Consider the following 23,334-nt stretch of genomic DNA (forward strand, 5'->3'; position numbering starts at 1 on the left):
GGACAACAGGCCCTCCGATTTGACACACTGAACTCTATCAGAGAAGTAGTTGGTGAACCAGGCGAGGCAATCATTTGAGAAACCAAGGCTATTGAGTCTGCCGATGAGGATGTGGTGATTGACAGAGTCGAAAGCCTTGGCCAGGTCAATGAATACGGCTGCACAGTATTGTTTCTTATCGATGGCGGTTAAGATATTGTTTAGGACCTTGAGCGTGGCTGAGGTGCACCCATGACCAGCTCTGAAACCAGATTGCATAGCGGAGAAGTTGCGGTGGGATTCGAAATGGTCGGTAATCTGTTTGTTGACTTGGCTTTCGAAGACCTTAGAAAGGCAGGGTAGGATAGATATAGGTCTGTAGCAGTTTGGGTCAAGAGTGTCCCCCCCTTTGAAGAGGGGGATGACCGCAGCTGCTTTCCAATCTTTGGGAATCTCAGACTACACGAAAGAGAGGTTGATCAGGCTAGTAATAGGGGTTGCAACAATTTCGGCAGATCATTTTAGAAAGAAAGGGTCCAGATTGTCTAGCCCGGCTGATTTGTAGGGGTCCAGATTTTGCAGCTCTTTCAGAACATCAGTTGACTGGATTTGGGAGAAGGAGAAATTGGGAAGGCTTGGGCAAGTTGCTGTGGGGGTGCAGTGCTGTTGACCGGGGTAGGGGTAGCCAGGTGGAAAGCATGGCCAGCCGTAGAAAAATACTTATTGAAATTCTCAATTATAGTGGATTTGTCGGTGGTGACAGAGTTTCCTATCCTCGGTGCAGTGGGCAGCTGGGAGGAGGTGCTCTTATTCTCCATGGACTTTACAGTGTCCCAGAACGTTTTTGAGTTCGTGTTGCAGGAAGCAAATTTCTGTTTGAAACTCCAAAGGATGTTTTTGTGTTGGTTAAGGGCAGTCAGGTCTGGAGAGAACCAAGGGCTATATCTGTTCCTGGTTCAAAATGTATTTAATGTGGCATGCTTATTTAAGATGGTGAGGAAGGCATTTTTCAAAAATAACCAGGCATCCTCTACTGACGGGATGAGGTCAAAATCCTTCCAGGATACCCGGGCCAGGTCGATTAGAAAGGCCTGCTCGCTGAAGTGTTTCAGGTAGCGTTTGACAGTGATGAGTGGAGGTCGTTTGACCGCTGACCCATTACGGATGCAGGCAATGAGGCAGTGATCGCTGAGATCTTGGTTGAAAACAGCAGAGGTGTATTTAGAGGGTTAGGTTGGTTAGGATGATATCTATGAGGGTGCCCGTGTTTACGGCTTTGAGGTGGTACCTGGTAGGTTCATTGATAATTTGTGTGAGATTGAGGGGATCAAGCTTAGATTGTAGGATGGCTGGGGTGTTAAGCATGTCCCAGTTTAGGTCACCTAGCAGCACGAGCTCTGAAGATAGATGGGGGGCAATCAGTTCACATATGGTGTCCAGAGCACAGCTGGGGGCAGAGGGTGGTCTATAGCAGGCGGCAACGGTGAGAGACTTGTTTTTAGAGAGGTGGATTTTTAAAAGTAGAAGTTCAAATTGTTTGGGTACAGACCTGGATAGTAGGACAGAACTCTGCAGGCTATCTCTGCAGTAGATTGCAACACCGCCCCCTTTGGCCGTTCTATCTTGTCTGAAAATGTTGTAGTTAGGGATGAAAATTTCAGAATTTTTGGTGGTCTTCCTAAGCCAGGATTCAGACACGGCTAGGACATCCGGGTTGGCAGAGTGTGCTAAAGCAGTGAATAAAACAAACTTAGGGAGGAGGCTTCTAATGTTAACATACATGAAACCAAGGCTATTACGGTTACAGAAGTCATCAAAAGAGAGCGCCTGGGGAATAAGAGTGGAGCTAGGCACTGCAGGGCCTGGATTCACCTCTACATCACCAGAGGAACAGAGGAGGAGTAAGATACGGATACGGCTAAAAGCTATGAGAATTGGTCGTCTAGGACGTCCGGAACAGAGAGTAAAAGGAGCAGGTTTCTGGGGGCGATAAAATAGCTTCAAGGTATAATGTACAGACAAAGGTATGGTAGGATGTGAATACAGTGGAGGTAAACCTAGGCATTGAGTGATGATGAGAGAGATATTGTCTCTAGAAACATCATTGAAACCAGGTGATGTCATCGCATGTGTGGGTGGTGGAACTGAAAGGTTGGATAAGGTATAATGAACAGGGCTAGAGGCTCTACAGTGAAATAAGCCAATAAACACTAACCAGAACAGCAATGGACAAGGCATATTGACATTAAGGAGAGGCATGCTTAGCCGAGTGATCATAAGGGTCCAGTGAGTAGTGAGGTTGGTTGGTCACGGCGATTCAGACAGCTAGCCGGGCCATGGGTAGCAAGCTGGCAGAAGATGGAGGTCTATTTTTAGCCACCTCGTGCGTTTCCGTCTGTAGATTAGTGGGGTTCCGTGTGGTAGAGGGGACCAATCCAATTGGCAAAATAGTTATAGTTATAGTGGCCCAATAAATTTGTCTGATAGACCTATTCAGATAGCAGCCGATAAGACAGCTAACGATTAGCGGGCCGCAGATGGGCGTTCAGGTTACGTCGTGACAGAGGGGACAGTTGGATAACTTCCTCGGGCAGATAACGTCGGTAGTCCAGTCGTGAAGGCCCGGTGGGGCTGCATCGGCAGTAAAACGGGTCCGGATAGGTGATTGTAGCCCAGGAGTGGCTGATGGAACTCTTCAGCTGGCTAGCTCCGGAATAATTGATGTTTGCTCCGGGATTGACGTTAGCCAATAGTCACTCGGATAGCAGCTAGCTAGCTGCAGGATCCAGGTGTAAATGTCCAGAGCTTGCGGTAGAAATCCGGGGATATGGAGAGAAAATAGGTCCGGTATGCTCTGGTCTGAGTCGCAGTGTACAAAACTGGCGATAGCTTTTCGAGCTAAAGGATAGCTGATGACCGCCAACCGTGGTTAGCTGAATACTAACTTCTGGCTAGCTTCTGTTGTGGATTTCAGAATTGAGGTGAATAACACTTATTTTTATTGGTGAGGCGGGTTGCAGGAGAGTGTTTTGAAGTTGAGTTTTTAGAAAAAAAGATATAAAAAAGATATGTGAAGAAAATATAATACACACGGGACACGACAAGACGAGGACAAAGGACGTCTGACTGCTATGCCATCTTGGATGATTGAAGTCCACCTGTGGTAAATTCAATTGATTGGACATGATTTGGAAAGGCACACACCTGTATATATATGGTCCCACAGTAACAGTGCATGTCAGAGCAAAAGCCAAGCCATGAGGTCAAAGGAATTGTCTGTAGAGCTCTGAGACAGGATTGTGTCGAGGAACAGATCTGGGGAAGGGTAACAAAAAATGTCTGCAGCATTGAAGGTCTCCAAGAGTTTGCCAAAAGGCACCTAAAGGACTCTCAGACCATGAGAAACAAGATTATCTGGTCTGATGAAACCAAGATTGTACTCTTTTGCCTGAATGCCAAGAGTCACGTCTGGAGGAAACCTGGCACCATCCCTATGGTGAAGCAAGGTGGTGGCAGTATCACGCTGTGGGGATATTTTTCAAAGGCAGGACCTCAGACTGGGGTGAAGTGTCACCTTCCAATGGGAAAACTACCCTAAGCACACAGCCAAGACAACGCAGGAGTAATAAAAAAATTGAGTTTAAGTTACCTGTGATGAATGTTGAAAACAAAAACTGTAATTTCTATATGCAGGAAATCTTATTTTAATAATGGGTACTGTAAGAATTGACTACCAAAGTGTGAGTCATAATTCCCATGACACCTTCCAGCAAAATCTGAAAAGTGGTTCCTTCATTCATTTATTCCATATGATATTTTTAGATTCACTTAAAATAAGGTCTGTGTTTCGTGTAGGCTTACACCACCGTGCCAATTTGATATCTGTGTAGATATCCATAGGACAAGGTAACTCTGATCAATATTGGCTAAATATAAACTAATATGAATTTTTTGTGGAGTGGGTTTATTAAAATATGTTGACAAACGTTACCTTATCCTAGCGAGATTTACACGAGTATCAAAACACCTAGGCGGTTTAAGCCTGCACGAAACGCAGACCTTATTTGAAGTAGATCAAGACATTCCCTATGGAAGACATGAACGGTAAAATAACGAAGGAACCCCTTTCATGTTCAGCCGCAAATTATTCTAGGAATTAGGACGCGTCGACTATTTCTTTCTATACCATTTTTTTTATTTCATATACCTTTGACTATTGGATGTTCTTATAGGCACTTCAGTATTGCCAGCCTAATCTCGGGAGTTGATAGGCTTGAAGTCATAAAGTGCTGTGCTTCAAGCATTGCTAAGAGCTGCTGGCAAACACAGTAAAGTGCTGTTTGAATGAATGCTTACGAGCGTGCTGCTGCCTACCACCGCTCAGTCAGACTGCTCTATCAAATCATAGACTTAATTATAATATAATAAACACACAGAAATACAAGCCTTTGGTCATTAATATGGTCAAATCCGGAAACTATCATTTTGAAAACAAAACGTTTATTCTTTCAGTGAAATTCGGAACCGTTCCGTAATTCATCGAACGGGTGGCAACCCTAAGTCTAAATATTGCTGTTACATTGCACAACCTTCAATGTTATGTCATAATTATGTAAAAGTCTGGCAAATTAATTACGGTCTTTGTTAGGAAGAAATGGTCTTCACACAGTTCGGAACGAGCCAGGCGGCCCGAACTGCTGCATGTACTATGACTCTGCTTGCACTAAACGCAAGAGAAGTGATACAATTTCCCTAGTTAATATTGCCTGCTAACATTAATTTATTTTAACTAAATAGTTAAAAAATATATACTTCTGTGTATAGATTTTAAGAAAGGTACATTTGTGCAACGATTGTGCTTTTTTCATAAATGCGCTTTTGTTAAATCATCACCTGTTTGGCGAAGTTGAAGTAGGCTGTGATTCGATGATAAATTAACAGGCACCGCATTGATTATATGCAACGCAGGACAAGCTAGTTAGCCTAGTAATATCAACCATGTGTAGTTAACTAGTGATTATGTGAAGATATATTGTTTTTTATAAGATAAGTTTAATGCTAGCTAGCAACTTACCTTGGCTCCTTGCAGCCACAAGGTCCTTTTGATGCTGCACTCGCATAACAGGTGGTCAGCCTGCCACGCAGTCTCCTCGTGGATTGCAATGTAATCGGCCATAATCGGCGTCCAAAAAGGCTGATTACCGATTGTTATGAAAACTTGAAATCGGCCCTAATTAAAATCGGCCATGCCGATTAATCGGTTGACCTCTAATTAAAACTGTTGTTTTCCCCGTGACTGCAATAATTTTCGTGCATTGACTGCTTGTCAGAATGCATGTTTCCCTCCCTATGGCACTTGTAACGTGAATGTTCAAGAGGAATCTCTCTCTCTCACATAGCACACACAACAACAAGCTGACAAGGTAAATAGGTTAACTATTCCACTATGGGGTTGTCTGGTTTTTCTATTCATTACTCATTTTGTTTGCAAAGGAGAAGTAAATGTGGACTGTTTTATCATCTTCAAAGTGCGCCTCGGCAGAAATATTTTTTCATGTTTCATATTATTTTGCCGTAGCGCAGCGCAATATATAAATGACTGCAGCGGAAACACTGAAGTACACTCACCAGGCCGGTGGATGGGGTAGTAGTCAAAACCCAGCTTGCGGAAGGTCAACTGCATTGCACCCTGGGAGCCTGGAGGTGGAGGCTCATCTGTGTGACATGAGAAGTCAGAGGTCAAAAGCTTTGTTCACCTCTGACAACTAAGTTCCATCATCAAGATCCTAATTGTTTTAATTAAAGAATATTAGGACAACCAGAAAGTATAGATTGGATCTCTTCAGGAAAGAAAAGGTCATACTCTCCGAGGGTGCCTCAGGATATGCAAAAACAAATTTCCATTTCGCACCACGAACTTGTACAGGTTACACACTTGTACATGTGTGAAACAGGAAAAATATAAGCACTCTGTCACGATCGTCTATAGTAGAGAGTGAGGACCAACATGCAGCGCGTGGAAAGTAAGTCATCTTCCTTTTATTTGAAGAGAACGAACACCAAACGAAACCACTTTACAAAATAACAAAACAGACGAACGTGAAGCTAAACATGAACTAGTGCCTACAAGCAACATAGAACATCGACATAGACAATACCCCACAAACAGCTAAAGCCTATGGTTACCTTAAATATGGCTCCCAATCAGAGACAACAATAACCAGCTGTCTCTAATTGAGAACCCATTCAGGCAACCATAGACAACTACACACAACCATAGACACAGCTAGATACCTATACTAAACATAAACCCAACTACTCTAATAAACCCCCTAAACCTTACAACCACCCTAGACACTACAAAAACACATACACTCCCCATGTCACACCCTGACCTAACTAAAATAATAAATAAAACAAAGAATACTAAGGCCAGGGCGTGACATAACCCCCCCCTTAAGGTGCGAACTCCGGGCGCACCAGCACATAGTCTAGGGGAGGGTCTGGGTGGGCTTCCTTCCACGGCGGCGGCTCCGGCACAGGTCGTGGTCCCCACCCCACCATAGTCACTACCCGCTTACGTAGCCTCCTCCAAATGGCCACCCTCCACATTAACCCCACTGGATTAAGGGGCAGCACCGGACTAAGGGGCAGCACCGGACTAAGGGGCAGCACCGGACTAAGGGGCAGCACCGGACTAAGGGGCAGCACCGGGATAAGGGGCAGCACCAGGATAAGGGGCAGCACCAGGATAAGGGGCAGCACCAGGATAAGGGGCAGCACCAGGATAAGGGGCAGCACCAGGATAAGGGGCAGCTCCGGACTGAGGGACGGCAGCTCCGGACTGAGGGACGGATCCTGGCTGGACGGCTCTGGCGGATCCTGGCTGGACGGCTCATGGCTGGCTGACGGATCTGGCTGCTCATGGCTGGCTGACGGATCTGGCTGCTCATGGCTGGCTGACGGATCTGGCTGCTCCTGGCTGGCTGACGGATCTGGCTGCTCATGGCTGGCTGACGGATCTGGCTGCTCATGGCTGGCTGACGGATCTGGCTGCTCATGGCTGGCTGACGGATCTGGCTGCTCATGGCTGGCTGACGGATCTGGCTGCTCACGGCTGGCTGACGGATCTGGCTGCTCACGGCTGGCTGAAGGATCTGGCTGCTCACGGCTGGCTGACGGCTCTGGCAGATCCTGTCTGGTTGGCGGCTCTGGCAGATCCTGTCTGGTTGGCGGCTCTGGCAGATCCTGTCTGGTTGGCGGCTCTGGCAGATCCTGTCTGGTTGGCGGCTCTGGCAGATCCTGTCTGGTTGGCGGCTCTGGCAGATCCTGTCTGGTTGGCGGCTCTGGCAGATCCTGACTGACGAATGGCTCTAGCGGCTCCTGACTGACTAACGGCTCTGACGGCTCGGGACAGACGGGCGGCTCTAATGGCTCTGGGCAGACGGATGACACAGACGGCGCTGGGGAGACGGATGGCTCAGATGGCGCTGGAGAGACGGATGGCTCAGATGGCGCTGGGGAGACGGATGGCTCAGATGGCGCTGGGGAGACGGATGGCTCAGATGGCGCTGGGGAGACGGATGGCTCTGGCCGGATGAGGCGCACTGTAGGCCTGGTGCGTGGTGCCGGAACTGGAGGCACCGGGCTAAGGACACGCACTTTAAGGCTAGTGCGGGGAGAAGGAACAGGGCATACTGGACCCTGGGGACGCACATTAGGCCTCGTGCGTGGGGCCGGAACTGGTGGTACCGGACTGGGGACACGCATCTCAGGGCTAGTGCGGGGAGCAGCAACAGGATGCACAGGACTCTGGAGACGCACAGGAGGCTTAGTGCGTGGTGCCGGAATTGGTGGTACCGGGCTGGAGACACGCACCATAAGACGAGTGCGTGGAGGAGGAACAGGGCTCTGGAGACACACTGGAAGCCTGTTACGTGGTGTAGGCACTGGTGGAACTGGACTGGGGCGGGGAGGTGGTGCCGGAAATACCGGACCGTGCAGGCGTACTGGTTCCCTTGAACACCGAGCCTGCCCAACCTTACCTGGTTGAATGCTCCCCGTCGCCCGACCAGTGCGGGGAGGTGGAATAACCCGCACCGGGCTATGTAGGCGAACCGGGGACAACATGCGTAAGGCTGGTGCCATGTATGCCGGCCCGAGAAGACGCACTGGAGACCAGACGCGTTGAACCGGCATCATGGCACCTGGCTCAATGCCCAATCTAGCCCTACCAGTGCGGGGAGGTGGAATAACCCGCACCGGGCTATGAACACGTACAGGAGACACCGTGTGCTCTACTGCGTAACACGGTGTTCGCCCGTACTCCCGCTCTCCACGGTTAGCCTGTGAAGTGGGTGCAGGTCTCCTACCTGCCCTCGGCCCACTACCTCTAAGCCCCCCCCCAATAATTTTTTTGGGCTGACTCACAGGCTTCCTACCGCGTCGTCGTGCTGCCTCCATTCGCCGGTATCCCTCCTCACACTGCTCCAGAGAATCCCAGGCTGGCTCCGGCACTCGCCCTGGGTCGATCGCCCACCTGTCGATCTCCTCCCACGTAGTGTAGTCCAGATTACGCTCCCATTTCCATTCCTCCTTGCGCTGCTCCTGTTGCCGCTTTTCGCGCTGCTTGATCCCGCATTGGTGGGGTATTCTGTCACGATCGTCTATAGTAGAGAGTGAGGACCAACATGCAGCGCGTGGAAAGTAAGTCATCTTCCTTTTATTTGAAGAGAACGAACACCAAACGAAACCACTTTACAAAATAACAAAACAGACGAACGTGAAGCTAAACATGAACTAGTGCCTACAAGCAACATAGAACATCGACATAGACAATACCCCACAAACAGCTAAAGCCTATGGTTACCTTAAATATGGCTCCCAATCAGAGACAACAATAACCAGCTGTCTCTAATTGAGAACCCATTCAGGCAACCATAGACTTCCCTAGACAACTACACACAACCATAGACACAGCTAGATACCTATACTAAACATAAACCCAACTACTCTAATAAACCCCCTAAACCTTACAACCACCCTAGACACTACAAAAACACATACACTCCCCATGTCACACCCTGACCTAACTAAAAGAATAAATAAAACAAAGAATACTAAGGCCAGGGCGTGACACACCCCCTATTTGACCTTTGTTATAGGCTAATTCTGTACACTGACATTTTTGGGGTGTCTGTGGGATAGTCTGTGGGACTAACCGGGATCTGCTGAGGAGCTGTCGTTACATATGTGCAGATCTAGACGAGAGATGAAGGTGTGGTAGGAGGACTCTTTGACGTCGTGTTGATCAAAGTACTGGTCCAGGGTACTGGGTACACCAACGCTGGGAGGGGGTGAAGGGTCTGTCCATAGATTGTGGATACCAGGGGATGGGGGTGCAGTCTGTAACACAAAATCATACCATTATTATCTCTAACTATCACAAAGACTATTATAATATCCAGACCAGCCATACTCAACAGGCGGACCCAGAACGGGGTCAATACCGACCATGGGTCCCGACACATTTTGGAAATTAGTCAGGCTTTTACCTTAGGCTACTGCTGTTGAGAGTAGTTAGAGTTTGAAATGTGGTAATGCATGGGCAGTTTGTCATTCACTGACAGAACATAGGGAGCTACTTATAACCTTTCAGAAATATCCAGTTGATCAACTAGCTCATGTTAGCTTTGTAGGTAAAATATAATAACCAGCCATCTAAATCTTCTAATTACCATGGCCAGTTTATGTGCCCAAGGGTGTCACACCCTGATCTGTTTCACCTGTCTTTGTGATTGTCTCCATCCCCCTCCAGGTGCCACCCATCTTCCCCTGTGTATTTATACAGGTGTTCTCTGTTTGTCAAGTCAACCAGCGTTTTTTGTATCAGCTCCTGCTTTTCTCCAGTCTCTCTTTTCTCGTCCTTCTGGTTTTGCCCCTTGCCTGTCCTGACCCTGAGCCCGCCCGCCTGACCACTCTGCCTGCCTGCCGTCCTGTTCCTTCGACACGGTCTGCATCTGGGTCTTACCTTTATCCTGATAAAGGGCCTCGACCCCAAGAGGGCCACCATTGATTTTGTTGAGTCAATCAGGTATCAAAAAAATTGTATTTACTCTAACAAATGGGGTGTGAACAGTTTGCGGTTACATGCATTATGAGGAGGGGTTCGTGGGAGAGGTGAAGAATGTTTTTTACACCCCATTCTCCGGGAGAGAAGCTACACGGGAGCTAACCCAGTTTCGGCAGGACTCCTGCAGTGTGGCTGACTATGCGGTGGATTTCCGCACATTGGCAGCGGAGAGTGCTTGGAACCAGGAAGCACTGTTCAATATGTTCCTGCACAGCATCTCGGAGGAGTTCAAGGACGAGCTTGCTGCTCGGGATATCGATTCCCTCATCACGTTGACCATCCGAATCGATGGGCGACTACGGGAATGATAGAGGGAGAGGAAATTCCACTTCGCTCGCACATCCAGGGATTTCACCTTGCCTCTGAGTCGTCCCGGAAGTGTCCGATGATCCCATTGCCGAGAGAACCCGAGGCCTCCCGACCTTCCCCCAGAGTCGCCGGAGACGGCTGAGTCACCGCTTCCCGAGCCTACGCAACTAGATAGAGCTGGGCTATCGGCAGCGGAACGGCAATACAGGATCAACATTAAGAGTTGTCTCTATTGCAGGACTCTTGGTCATTTTGTGTCCCCTTGTCCTTTAAAGAGATCAGGCTCACTGGTAGGAATGAGTACTTTGGTGGGTCATATGGAGAACTTTCCCGCTTCCCTTGCTCGCACCCCTGTTCATGGCACTCTGCTGTGGGGAAGCCAGTCTTAAACTCTTAAACTTTTGGATGCTACCCTGGCTTCCGAGCTGAACATCCCCTCTCAGCCCCTCTCCACTCCCATGAATGTTAGAGCGCTGGATAGGCGCTCTATAGGCCAGGTCACTCATATTACCACTCCCATCAACCTACGGGTGTCAGGGAATCACAGCAAGAATATTCAATTCCTGCTCATGAAGTCTCCTCAGATTCCCGTGGTATTGGGTTTCTCCTGGCTCCAGCGACACAATCCCCTCATCTACTGGTGCCATCATGGGCTGGAGTCCGTTCTACCACACTCAGTGTCTGAAGTCAGCGCAACCTGCCCCGGGACGTCTTCCTGGGGGCTCGGAAGGTGCCCCGGACCTCTCCACCATTCCCGTGGAGTACGAGGACCTTCGGGAGGTGTTCAACAAGGCCCAGGCCACTTCGCTTCCGCCGCACCGAATATATGACTGTGGGATTGACCTTCTACCTAGCACGACTGTACTCGCTGTCGGGACCAGAGAACAAGGCTATGGACACCTACATTGGGGACTCCCTAGCTGCAGGATTTATACGTCATTCGTCCTCTCTTTGCCCGTGCATCGACTACCGGGGACTCTATGACATAACTGTGAAGAACCGCTACCCGCTACCACTCATCTTCTCGGCCTCGAACTGCTCCAGGGGGCCACCGTGTTTTACAAGCTGGATCTATGGAATGCCTACCGCCTGGTGTGGATACGGGAGGGAGATGAAGACCGCCTTCAACACGGCCAGCGGCCACTATGAGTATTTGGTCATGCCATTTGGCCTCACCAACGCCCCTGCTGTGTTCCAGGCTCTGGTAAATGATGTTCTCTGTGACATGTTGAACCGGTTCGTCTTCATCTACATCTTCATGACATCCTCGTCTTCTCTCGCTCCCCCCAAGAACGTGTGCTCCAAGTCCGACAGGTTCTTCAACGCCTCCTGGACAACCAGCTGTTTATCAAGGCAGAGAAGTGAGAGTTCCATCGCTAAACCATCCCCTTTCTGGGGTACATCATCTCTGCTGGGAGTGTCCAGATGGATCCTGGGAAGGTGAGAGTGGTGGTGGATTGGCCCCAGCCTTCGTTCAGGGTGCAGCTGCAACGTTTTCTGGGGTTCGCCAACTTCTATCGCCACTTCATCCGCGGTTACAGCACCCCGACTTCCCCCGTCAGCACTCACTACTCCACTCACTACTCCCAAGGTTCCGTTCACGTGGTCCCCTGCTGCTGACCTCAAACACCGCTTCACCACTGATCCCATCCTAGTTCATCCTGACCCTTCCTGTCAGTTTGTGGTGGAGGCCGATGCATCGGATGTAGGAGTGGGAGCGGTCCTGTCCCAGCGTTCTGCCCTGGACCTGAAGCTACATCCCTGCGCCTTCTTCTCCCATCGCCTCACCACCAGGGAGAAAAACTACGATGTGGGAAATTGTGAGCTTCTCGCAGTGAAGATGGCATTGGAGGAATGGAGGCACTGGTTGGAAGGGGCGGAACAGCCGTTCCCCATATGGACCGACCACAAAAATCTGGAGTATCTCCGCACCGCCAAACGCCTCAATTCCAGGCAAGCTAGATGGGCTCTGCTGTTCACACGGTTCAACTTCTCTCTCTCATATCGGCCGGGATCCAGGAATGTCAAGCCAGATGCACTGTCTCACTGTTATAGCCCCACGGCTAATACCCCAGAGCCCGAGACCATCCTTCCCACCTCGTGCCTGGCAACGGCACTCAGTTGGGGGGGGGGGGGGGAGTCCCGATAACCGGATGTTCGTGCCTGACACGGTCCGCTCCGCGGTCCTCCAGACTGGCCTGCCACCCAGGTTCCTGCCAGACCCTAGCATTTGTGCGACGACACTTTTGGTGGCCCACCATGGTCCCTGACGTCTCCGCATTTGTCACCGCTTGCACAGTGTGTGCTCAGAACAAGACTCCTAATCAAGCTCCGCTTGGCCTTCTGCAACCTCTGCCTGTCCCTCACCCTCCTTGGTCCCACATATCCCTGGATTTCGTCACGGCTCTCCCCACATCTAAGGGCAATCCTGCCATCCTGACTGTGGTCGACCGGTTTTTCAAGGCCACCCACTTCGTTCCTATCCCCAAACTAGCCTTGGCCAAGGAGACGGCCCAGCTCATGGTGTAGCACGTCTTCCGGATCCATGGACTGGTCTCCGACCGGGATCCTCAGGTCTCATCCCAGTTCTGGAAGGTGTTCTGCACTGTCACTGGGTCGTCAGCCAGCCTGTCCTCTGGGTTCCACCCCCAGTCCAATGGCCAATCGGAGATAGCCAACCAGGACCTTGAGAAGACTCTGCACTGCCTGGTCTCCGCCAACCCCACCACCTGGAGAAAGCAGCTTGTGTGGGTGGAATACGCACGCAACACCCTTCTCTGCTCTGCCACGGGCCTATCGCCCTTTTGAATGTTCCCTGGGTTATCAGCCCCTGTCTCTTCCCCGAGCAGGAGGAAGAGGTCGGCGTACCTTCTGCCCAAATGTTTGTCCGCCGCTGTCGTTGTACCTGGAGGAGAGTCCAGTCGGCCCTCCTCAAGACCACCTCCAGGTATCGATGACCTGGACCCAAATTTGTCATCCAAGTCTGGCATTCTCTGGATTTATGGTGCTTTCAAGAGAACTGGGAACTCAACAAAAAAAATAACAAGGTTGAATCATGACGTCAGTGATGTTCAGGTCGGAGCTCTAGATAGAGGCCAGAGTTCCCGACTTGGAATTCTGAGTTGGAGCAGGCAGGGGAAGCAAAATCGTGATTGTTTTGCGACGCTCGCAGATAGCCAATGATTTCTTCCAAACCACTCATTGTTACATTTGCAGTTTGGGGAAGGACCTTTCCTGTTTCAGCATGACAATGTCTCCGTGCACAGTGAGGTCCATACAGAAATGGTTGTCGAGATCAGTGTGGAAGAACATACAGAAATGGTTTGTCGAGTTCGGTGTGGAACAACTTGACTGGCCTGCACAGAGCCCTGACCTCAAGCCCATCGAACACCTTTGGGATGAATTGGAATGCTGACTGCAAGCCAGGCCTAATCACCCAACAACAGTACCCGACCTCACGAATGCTCTTGTGGCTGAATGGAAGCAAGTCCCCGCAGTAATGTTCCAACATCTAGTGGAAAGCCTTCCCAGAAGAATGGAGGCTGTTATAGCAGCAAAGGGGGGACCAACTCCATATAAAAATGCTCATGATTTTGGAACATTTGGCCATGTAGCGTATAATGTGATTTGAATTAATTTTATCTGTGGCCAATAACCTTGAGCCTTCTTGGACGGGCACCGACAGACATGGCAGCTCTGCTTCTAGCTGCTAAGAAACTTTGCAGTATTGTTTTGTTGTTATTTCTTACATTATTAGCCCATAAAAAAAATTGTGTTATTACATACAGCTGGAAAAAACTTTGGGATTTCAGCGCAGCGGTAACTCACCAGCATTCCGACCAGAAATATAACTTCCCCGAATTGGATCCTTTGTTCGTACCCCCCAAGGCAATTGAACTTATTCCAGAGGCTGCTCCAAGACACCACCGGCGGGGAAGAGGTATTTGGAGTGGACTTCAAGTCCAACTCAGGAGACGTGCACACCATCCACTGCTTCCGAGTATATTACTCGCTAATGTTCAGTCCCTGGACAATAAAGTAGACAAGCTCAGGGCAAGGGTCTCCATCCAGAGAGACATCAGGAACTGTTATATACTCTGTTTCACGGAATCATGGCTCTCTGGATATACTGTAGCCATCCACACAGCCAGCTGGGTCCTCAATACATTGTGCAGACAGGAATAAAGAACTCTCCGGGAAGAAGAAAGGCGGAGGTTTATGTTTCATGATTAACTACTCATGTTGTGGTTGTGATAATGTACAGGAACTCAAGTCCTTTTGTTCACTCAACTTAGAATACCTCACAATCAAATGACGACCGTATTACCTCCCAAGAGAATTCGCTTCGGTTATAGTCACAGCCATGTATATTCCCCCTCAAGCCGATACTACGACGTTCCTCAAGGAACTACACTGGACTTTGTGCAAACTGGAAACCACATATCCTGTGGCCGCATTGATTGTAGCTGGGAACTTTAACAAAGCAAATTTGAGAAAAACGCGAACGAAGTTCTTTCAACATATTTCCTGTAGTACTCACGCTTCAAAAACTTTTGACCTTTGTTACTCTCCATTCCGGAATTACTGTAAAAGGCCCACCCTGAGGCCTCCCGAGTGGCGCAGTGGTCTAAGGCACTGCATCGCAATGCTAGCTGTGCCACTAGAGATTCTGGGTTCGAGTCCAGGCTCTGTCGCGACCGGCCGCGACTGGAAGACCCACGGTGCGGCGCATAATTGGCCCAGCGTCATCTGGGTTAGGGAGGGTTTGGCCAGCAGGGATGTCCTTGTCCCACCTCGCACTAGCGACTCCTGTTGCGGGCAGGGCGCAGTGCACACTGACACGGTCACCAGGTGTACGGTGTTTCCTCCGACACATTGGTGCGGCTGGCTTCCAGGTTAAGTGGGCATTGTGTCAAGAAACAGTGCAGCTTGGTTGGGTTGTGTTTCGGAGGACGCACGGCTCTCGACCGTCGCCTCTCCCGAGTCTGTACGGGAGTTGCAGCGATGAGACACGACTGTAACTACCAATTGGATACCAAGAAATTGGGGAGAAAAAGGGGTAACAATTTTTTTAAATAATAAGGTCCACCCTCCTTCAGCAAATCAGATTACGACGTCATTCTGCTCCTCCCTTCCTATAGGCAGAAACTCAAACAGGAAGCACCCGTGCTAAGGTCTATTCAAAGATTATTTTGATCACGCGGACTGGGATATGTTCCAGGTTGCCTCTGAGAAGAACATTGACATATACACTGACCCGGTGACTGAGTTCATCAGGAAGTGTATAGCAGATGTTGTTCCCACTGTGATTATTAAAACCTACCAAACCAAAAACCATGGATAGATGGCAGCATTTGCGCAAAACTGAAAGCGTGAACCACCGCATTTAACCATGGCAAGCTGACTGGGAATATGGTTGAATACAAAAAGTGTAGTTATGCCATCCGTAAGGCAATCACAGGCAAAACTTCCGTACAGAGACATAGTGGAGTTGCAATTCAACGGCTCAGACACGAGATGTATGTGTCAGAGACTCCAGACAATTATGGATTACAAAGCGAAAACCAGCCACGTCGCCGACACAATGTCTTGCTCCTGGACAAGCTAAACACCTTCTGCACTTGCTTTGAGGATAACACAGTGCCACCGACGTGGCCAGCTTCCGAGGACTGTGGGCTCTCGTTCTCCATGGCTGACATGAGTAAGACATTTATTTAAGCGTGTTAACCCTCGCAAGGCTGCTGGCCCAGACGGCATCCATAGACGCTCCCTCAGAGCATGCACAGACCAGTTTACAGAAATATTCATTTTCTCCCTATCCCAGTCTGATGCCCCCACTTGCTTCAAGATGTTCTTCATTGTTCCTGTACCCAAGAAAGCAAAGGTAACTGAACTAAATGACTATCACCGCGTAGCACTCACTTCTGTCATCATGAAGTGCTTTAAGAGGCTAGTTAAGGATCATATCACTTCCACCTTACCTGACACCCTAGACCAGGGGTGGGCAACTCCAGTCCTCGAGGGCCTGATTGGTGTCACACTTTTTCTCCATCCCTAGCAAACACAGCTGATTAATCAAATTGCATTTTAAATTGAAGATCATGATTAGGTGATTATTGGAGTAAGATGTGTTAGCTGAGGTTGGGGCAAAACTGTGACACCAATCAGGCCCTCGAGGACTGGAATTGCCCACTCCTGCCCTAGACCCACTTCAATTTGCATACCGCCCCAATAGATCCAGATGATGCAATCACCATCACACTGCCCTATCCCATCTGGACAAGAGGAATACCTATGTAAGAATGATGTTCACTCATTACCGCTCAGCATTCAACACCATAGTATCCTCCACATCATTAAGCTTGGGGACCTGGGTCTGAACCCCGCCCTGTCCAACTGGGTCCTGGACGTCCTGACGAGCTGCCCCCAGGTGGTGAAGGTAGAAAACAAGACCTCCACTACGCTGATCCTCAACACAGGGTCCCCACAAGGGTGTGTGCTCAGCCCCCTCCTGTACTCCCTGTTCACTCATGACTGCATGGCCACGCATGCCTACTACTCAATCATCAAGTTCGCAGATGATACAACAGTAGTAGGCCTGATTACCAACAGTGTTGAGACAGCCTACAGGGAGTAGTGGTGCCAGGGAAATAACCTCTCCCTCAACGTGAACAAAACAAAGGAGCTGATCGTGGACTTCAGGAAACAGCAGAGAGAGCATGCCCCATCCACATCGATGGGACCGCAGTGGAGAAGGTGAAAAGCTTCCAGGTCCTCGGCCCCGAAGACCCTCAAACTTTATCAGATGCACCATTGAGAGCATCCGGTCGGGCTGTATCACCGCGTGATACGGCAACTGCACCGCCCGCAACCGCAGGGCTCTCCACAGTGGGTGGTGCCGTCTGCCCAACGCATCACCGGAGGCACACTGCCTGCCCTCCAGGACACCTACAGCACCTGATGTCACAGGAAGACCAAAAAGGATATCAACCACCCGAGCCACGGCCTGTTCACCCAGCTATCATCAGTACAGGTGCATCAAAGCTGGGGCCGAGAGACTGAAAAACAGCTTCTATCTAAAGGACATCAGACTGTTAAATAGCCATCACTAGCTGGCTACCACCCGGTTACTCAACCCTAACCTTAGAGGCTGCTGCCCTATGTAAACTCAGCAAAAAAAGAAACGTCCTCTCACTGCCAACTACGTTTATTTTCAGCAAACTAAACATGTGTAAATATTTGTTTGAACATAAGATTCAACAACTGAGACATAAACTGAACAAGTTCCACAGACATGTGACTAACATAAATTGAATAATGTGTCCCTGAACAAAGGGTGGGTCAAAATCAAAAGCAACAGTCAGTATCTGGTGTAGCCACCAGCTGCATTAAGTACTGCAGTGCATCTCCTCATGGACTGCACCAGATTTGCCAGTTCTTGCTGCGAGATGTTACCCCACTCTTCCACCAAGGCACCTGCAAGTTCCCAGACATGTCTGGGGGGGAATGGCCATAGCCCTCACCCTCCGATCCAACAAGGTCCCAGACGTGCTCAATGGGATTAAGATCTGGATTCTTAGCTGGCCATGGCAGAACACTGACATTCCTGTCTTGCAGGAAATCACGCACAGAACGAGCAGTATGGCTGGTGGCATTGTCATGCTGGAGGATCATGTCAGGATGAGCCTGCAGGAAGGGTAGCACATGAGGGAGGAGGAAGTCTTCCCTGTAACGCACAGCGTTGAGATTGCCTGCAATGACAACAAGCTCAGTCCGATGATTCTGTGACACACCGCCCCAGACCATGACGGACGCTCCACCTCCAAATCGATCCCACTCCAGAGTACAGGCCTCAATGTAACGCTCATTCCTTCGACTATAAACGCAAATCCAACCATCACTCCTGGTGAGACAAAACCGCGACTTGTCAGTGAAGAGCACTTTTTGCCAGTCCTGTCTGGTCCAGCGACGGTGGGTTTGTGCCCATAGGCGACATTGTTGCCGGTGATGTCTGGTGAGGACCTGCCTTACAACAGGCCTACAAGCCCTCAGTCCAGCCTCTCTCAGCCTATTGCGGGCAGTCTGAGCACCGATGGAGGGATTGTGCGTTCCTGGTGTAACTCGGGCAGTTGTTGTTGCCATCCTGAACCTGTCCCGCAGGTGTGATGTTCGGATGTATCGATCCTGTGCAGGTGGTGTTACACATGGTCTGCCAATGTGAGGACGATCAGCTGTCCGTCCTGTCTCCCTGTAGCGCCGTCTTAGGCGTCTCACAGTACGGACATTGCAATTTATTGCCCTGGCCACATCTGCAGTCCTCATGCCTCCTTGCAGCATGCCTAAGGCACGTTCACGCAGATGAGCAGGGACCCTGGGCATCTTTCTTTTGGTGTTTTTCAGAGTCAGTAGAAAGGCCTCTTTAGTGTCCTAGGTTTTCATAACCGTGACCTTAATTGCCTACCATCTGTAAGCTGTTAGTGTCTTAACGACCGTTCCACAGGTGGTTGTTCATTAATTGTTTATGGTTCATTGAACAAGCATGGGAAACAGTGTTAAAACCTTTTACAATGAAGATCTGTGAAGTTATTTGGATTTTTATGAATTATCTTTGAAAGACAGGGTCCTGAAAAAGGGACGTTTCTTTTTTTGCTGAGTTTACATAGATATGGAATCACTGATCACTTTAATAATGTAACATTGGTCACTGTAATAATGTTTAAATACAATTTTATTCATTTAATCTGTATTCTACTGTTTTCCAGTCAATGTCACTCCGACATTGCTTGTCCTAATATTTGTATATTTGTTAACTTCATTCTTTTACTTTTAAATTGTGTGTATTGTTGTGAATTGTTAGATACTACTGCACTGTTGGAGTTAGTAACACAAGCATTTCGCAACACCCGAAATAGCATCTGCTAAATATGTGTACGCGACCAATAAAACTTGATTTGATTTCTAATGTAAATCTTTGGCTACACCCAAGGGGGCTATAACTGCCTAGCTCTCCCTGTAGATTCTATGATGACGTAGTGTCCCCATGAGTGACAGAACACTGAACCAATCAAGGCGCAACTACAGAAGACTATCGACACTTACACTCAGTATTTTCCGCTGGCTGCCCCTCCACCACAAAAAACACTGAGCTCGTCTGAAACACCTGCATTTTGGAGCTGCCTTACTCAAGAAAGGTACCACGTTCGTATGCAGCTTTATTGTTTGCAAACTGATATGTGACACGAATGAATGGCAAAATAACATGCAAAACAGGCACACAGAGAATAAATACATGTTTTATTTGTTTTAAATAAATATGCAGGGCTCAAAACAGGTTGGGCTCTGCCCCACCTACCCTGAATGACGGGTCACCACTGAATATAGCTAGATTTGACATAGAACTGCAGTACAAAATAAGTGCAGGCTGCAGACTCTGCTGTTGTTAACACATATAAAAGGAAGGCGGGAGGACGGTACCTGTTGGGACTCTGCAGCCATATTCTTCCTCTGCTGGGCAGACTTCTCCATGGCCTCACTCAGGGACTTGGCGTAGTGGATGACAGCTTTGAGCTGAGAGTCCGTCAGCACCCACAGCAGGTCGTCCAAAATGAAGAGCAGCTTAGAGGCCAGAACATTACAGTCCTTCACCTGGGATATGATTAAAGACAGAGGAGAAACCTAGTTAGTCATCATGTTACAGAGGAAGCCATTTTACATTCATACAATGACTGTGTTTATTTACTCTGAAGCACCTTGAGAACAGTTGACACAGTTGAGACAGTTGAGCATGTGAGAAAGAAACTGTAACATGGTTAAACTGTTGGGGAAAAGTCACATCAAGTAAACCCCACCCTCCCTGGCCCACCCATGGCCCAGTCTTACCCTGCGCTTCAGGGCGATCCGGATGCATCCCTGGTTGGTAATGAGGCGTAGTGGGATACTGCTCAGGTCCTGGTCTTCACTCTCTATGGCATCAGCCTCTATACGCAGACTCTGCCAGTTGATCTCCTTAAACGTCAAAACCTGGGGAGTTGCACAAAACATACACAGACAGACAAAGACACAGACACACGTATATACATATTAGGGAACCATTGTATGGGACGAGCTACAAGTACACTGGCCTAAAAGTCTCTTTACGAGAAAAACAGGGAGACCATGTAAACGAGGTCATTTCTAAGGATAACGCAGACGCATTTCCTGATCTCAATTAGAGGGGCTGGAAATCATGACCAATAAAACACTGAACAATTGGCCTAATTAAGTGACATTTATTGCTGGCCTGAAAAACAAATAAAGTGACTCTGTAGGCTGGACATACTGTACTAACTGTACCATGAAACCTGGACATACTGTACTAACTGTACCATGAAACCTGGACATACTGTACCATGAAACCTGGACATACTGTACTAACTGTACCATGAAACCTGGACATACTGTACCATGAAACCTGGACATACTGTACTAACTGTACCATGAGACCTAATTTTGTGGGCGTACCTCTCCTCTCTTGGGGTCTGTGATGCGGGTGTAGCGGAGGTCAGTCTTCTGCCATTTGGGGTTGAGACTGTTACCCTGGAGCTGCCAGAGCTCGAAGGAGGCGTGGAAGGCACGGGACTGCACCTTGATGGTGATGGAGTTGATGATGACAGACATACCCTCCACCACCTTCTCAGCAAAGCCATACTCACTGCAGCAAGACACAAGAATAGACAGATAAGAATATGACCGAAGACAGTGGGTTTTCAGTCAATTATATCTGTCCAGAGCAACAGTTATATACAGTATATAATAGTATAAAATAAATGGATCTATCACAAATTTCCCTCAAAAGGTTCCAAACAGACAGAAAAGGTAAGGCTTACCTCTGGCCAGCAGTGATGGCAATAGGGGAGGGGCCATTTGGTGCACGGGGCTCCTCACACGTTCTCATCTCCACCTCCACCTTGTCCAGGAACTGCGGGGGTTGGAAGAAGTGTGCATAGTGTTGTGGCAGAATCAGATTTAGCTAGGTGACAATAGTTACCATAGTTCAGCACAGCAGGGGTGGATGCAGTATTACAATAGTAAACCAATACACTTTACTACAGGAGAAATTAAATGGAGAGAGAGGAGACTGAGCAGGACAGAAACTTGTGGAGGAATAGAACAAAGGGTATAATTCATACCAGGCAGATGGGGCTGGTCTTCAACTTTGTCCATTGTATCTGAGGGAGACAAAACAGCAGGGGACCAGTCAGGACGGCACAAACACTTTCCTCAGCACTGTTCTACTGGACTGTTTATCATTCACTGTGTGCAAGATACACAGAGTGGATTGTGCTTTTAGACCTCTCCTTGTAGACTTATACCCAACCTAGACTGGCTTCAAATGAGTAATCTTGAAGATAAAACATTAGTAAGGGGACATCTGATCTGGGCCATACAAAGACAGCCCAGCTAATTTCCAATCTGATCTGCAGTCCACATCTTTCTAAACAACAGGTTGAGCAGGTCATTCAGGGCTTCGGTGTGGTGCTGTGCTAGCCTCTGGCCTTTTGTGTCCTTCCCCCTCATGCTGCTCTCTCGCTGTTATCTGAGGCTAGCAGTGGGCCTGGAGATGTGTCCACTGATCTTAGTGTTATTGGACAGTAATGCTGCTTATCTCTGCCGTGCTGCCAGTGTGTGTAGCCTATGCCCTCTGCGGCTTTCATTGATGTAGCTAAAGGCTACACTGTGAAACCCCAATGACATGGTCTTGTCAAACCGCTCACCATACGTTTTGCCTGGTAGTGATTTACTACTTTCATATTAATCTGCCATTGGTCAGCAAATATGACCAAGTGTTTCCCCTATATTCATTTAGCAGTGGCGGGCCCTCGCTGCTAAATAGTTGCTGCCAAGAAATATGAAATAAATTGGGATGGTAAAACATTGTCAGTTAAACTTAAACAACTAAAACCAGATATAAAGATTGTAGAAATTATATATTTTTTAAAATAAGATCATCTTTGAGAACTAACAATCGTCAATAAAAACTAGGAGTCAGAGAGAATCTAAAATTCCCAAACTTTTATGGCATGGAGCCCCCACTGATTTTGTTATAATGTTTGAGACACTCAGATAGCACAAGAACACAGCATAAGCCATGACAAAATGTATAGAATTGCAGGAAATTTGCTTAAAAACTGATTTCCCCCCCCCCCCTCAGCCCCATGACAGAATGTGTAGAATTACAGGAAACTAGCTTTAAAACTGGGACATTTTCTCTCCACCCCATGGCAAAATGTGTAGAATTGCAGAAATGTGCTTTGAAACAGCAAAATGTCTGCAGCAAAGAGGAAGGCCTTTAAAATCTTTGGTCAGAGACTGTGCAGTTGGCCACATCCACTACCATGCCTCCCACCACACTATCTTTTCCACCGCTGCTGAAAAAACACTGACCTTAAACTACTAAATTAATGCAGTGACATAATTCTGGAACACTCTTTCTTATCTGTACACAGCCATTGTCATTGGGGAAAGACATGGTTTATTATAAGAATAACACAGTTGGGGCCTCCTGAGTGGCGCAAGCGGTCTAAGGCACTGTATCACAGTGCTAGAGGCGTCACTACAGACCCGGGTTCGATCCCTGTATCACAACCGGCTGTGATCGGGAGTCCCATAGGGCGGCGCACAATTGGCCCAGCATTGTCCGGGTTAGGAGAGGGTTTGGCCGGGGGGCTTTACTTGGTTTATCGCGCTCTAGTGACTCTTGTGGCGGGCCGGGCGCCTGCAGGCTGACCTCGGTCGCCAGTTGAACAGTGTTTCCTCCGACACATTGGTGCGGCTGGCTTCCGGGTTAAGAAGCACGGTTTGGCGGGTCATGTTTCAGAGTACGCATGACTGGACCTTCGCCTCCCGAGCCCATTGTGAAGTTGCAGAGAAAATAA

The 23,334-nt window shown here is 48.6% G+C and overlaps 1 protein-coding gene across 1 annotated transcript in view; it reads right to left on the reverse strand.

The window, feature by feature from the left end:
- The window catches only part of LOC139557435 (bridge-like lipid transfer protein family member 3A), a 69,726-nt gene that overhangs the window by 16,881 nt on the left and 29,511 nt on the right, over positions 1-23,334 (reverse strand). Inside the window, exons 3-9 of the mRNA XM_071372243.1 lie at positions 21,589-21,627; positions 21,286-21,377; positions 20,921-21,110; positions 20,300-20,440; positions 19,895-20,065; positions 9,201-9,384; positions 5,608-5,694 (exon numbers count right to left, since the gene is read on the reverse strand). Coding sequence (XP_071228344.1) covers positions 5,608-5,694; positions 9,201-9,384; positions 19,895-20,065; positions 20,300-20,440; positions 20,921-21,110; positions 21,286-21,377; positions 21,589-21,627 — 904 coding nt within the window. The remainder of the gene's footprint in view (positions 1-5,607; positions 5,695-9,200; positions 9,385-19,894; positions 20,066-20,299; positions 20,441-20,920; positions 21,111-21,285; positions 21,378-21,588; positions 21,628-23,334) is intronic.

The sequence above is a fragment of the Salvelinus alpinus genome, chromosome 28 (genome assembly GCF_045679555.1).
Source record: "Salvelinus alpinus chromosome 28, SLU_Salpinus.1, whole genome shotgun sequence".
Lineage (NCBI taxonomy): Eukaryota > Metazoa > Chordata > Actinopteri > Salmoniformes > Salmonidae > Salvelinus > Salvelinus alpinus.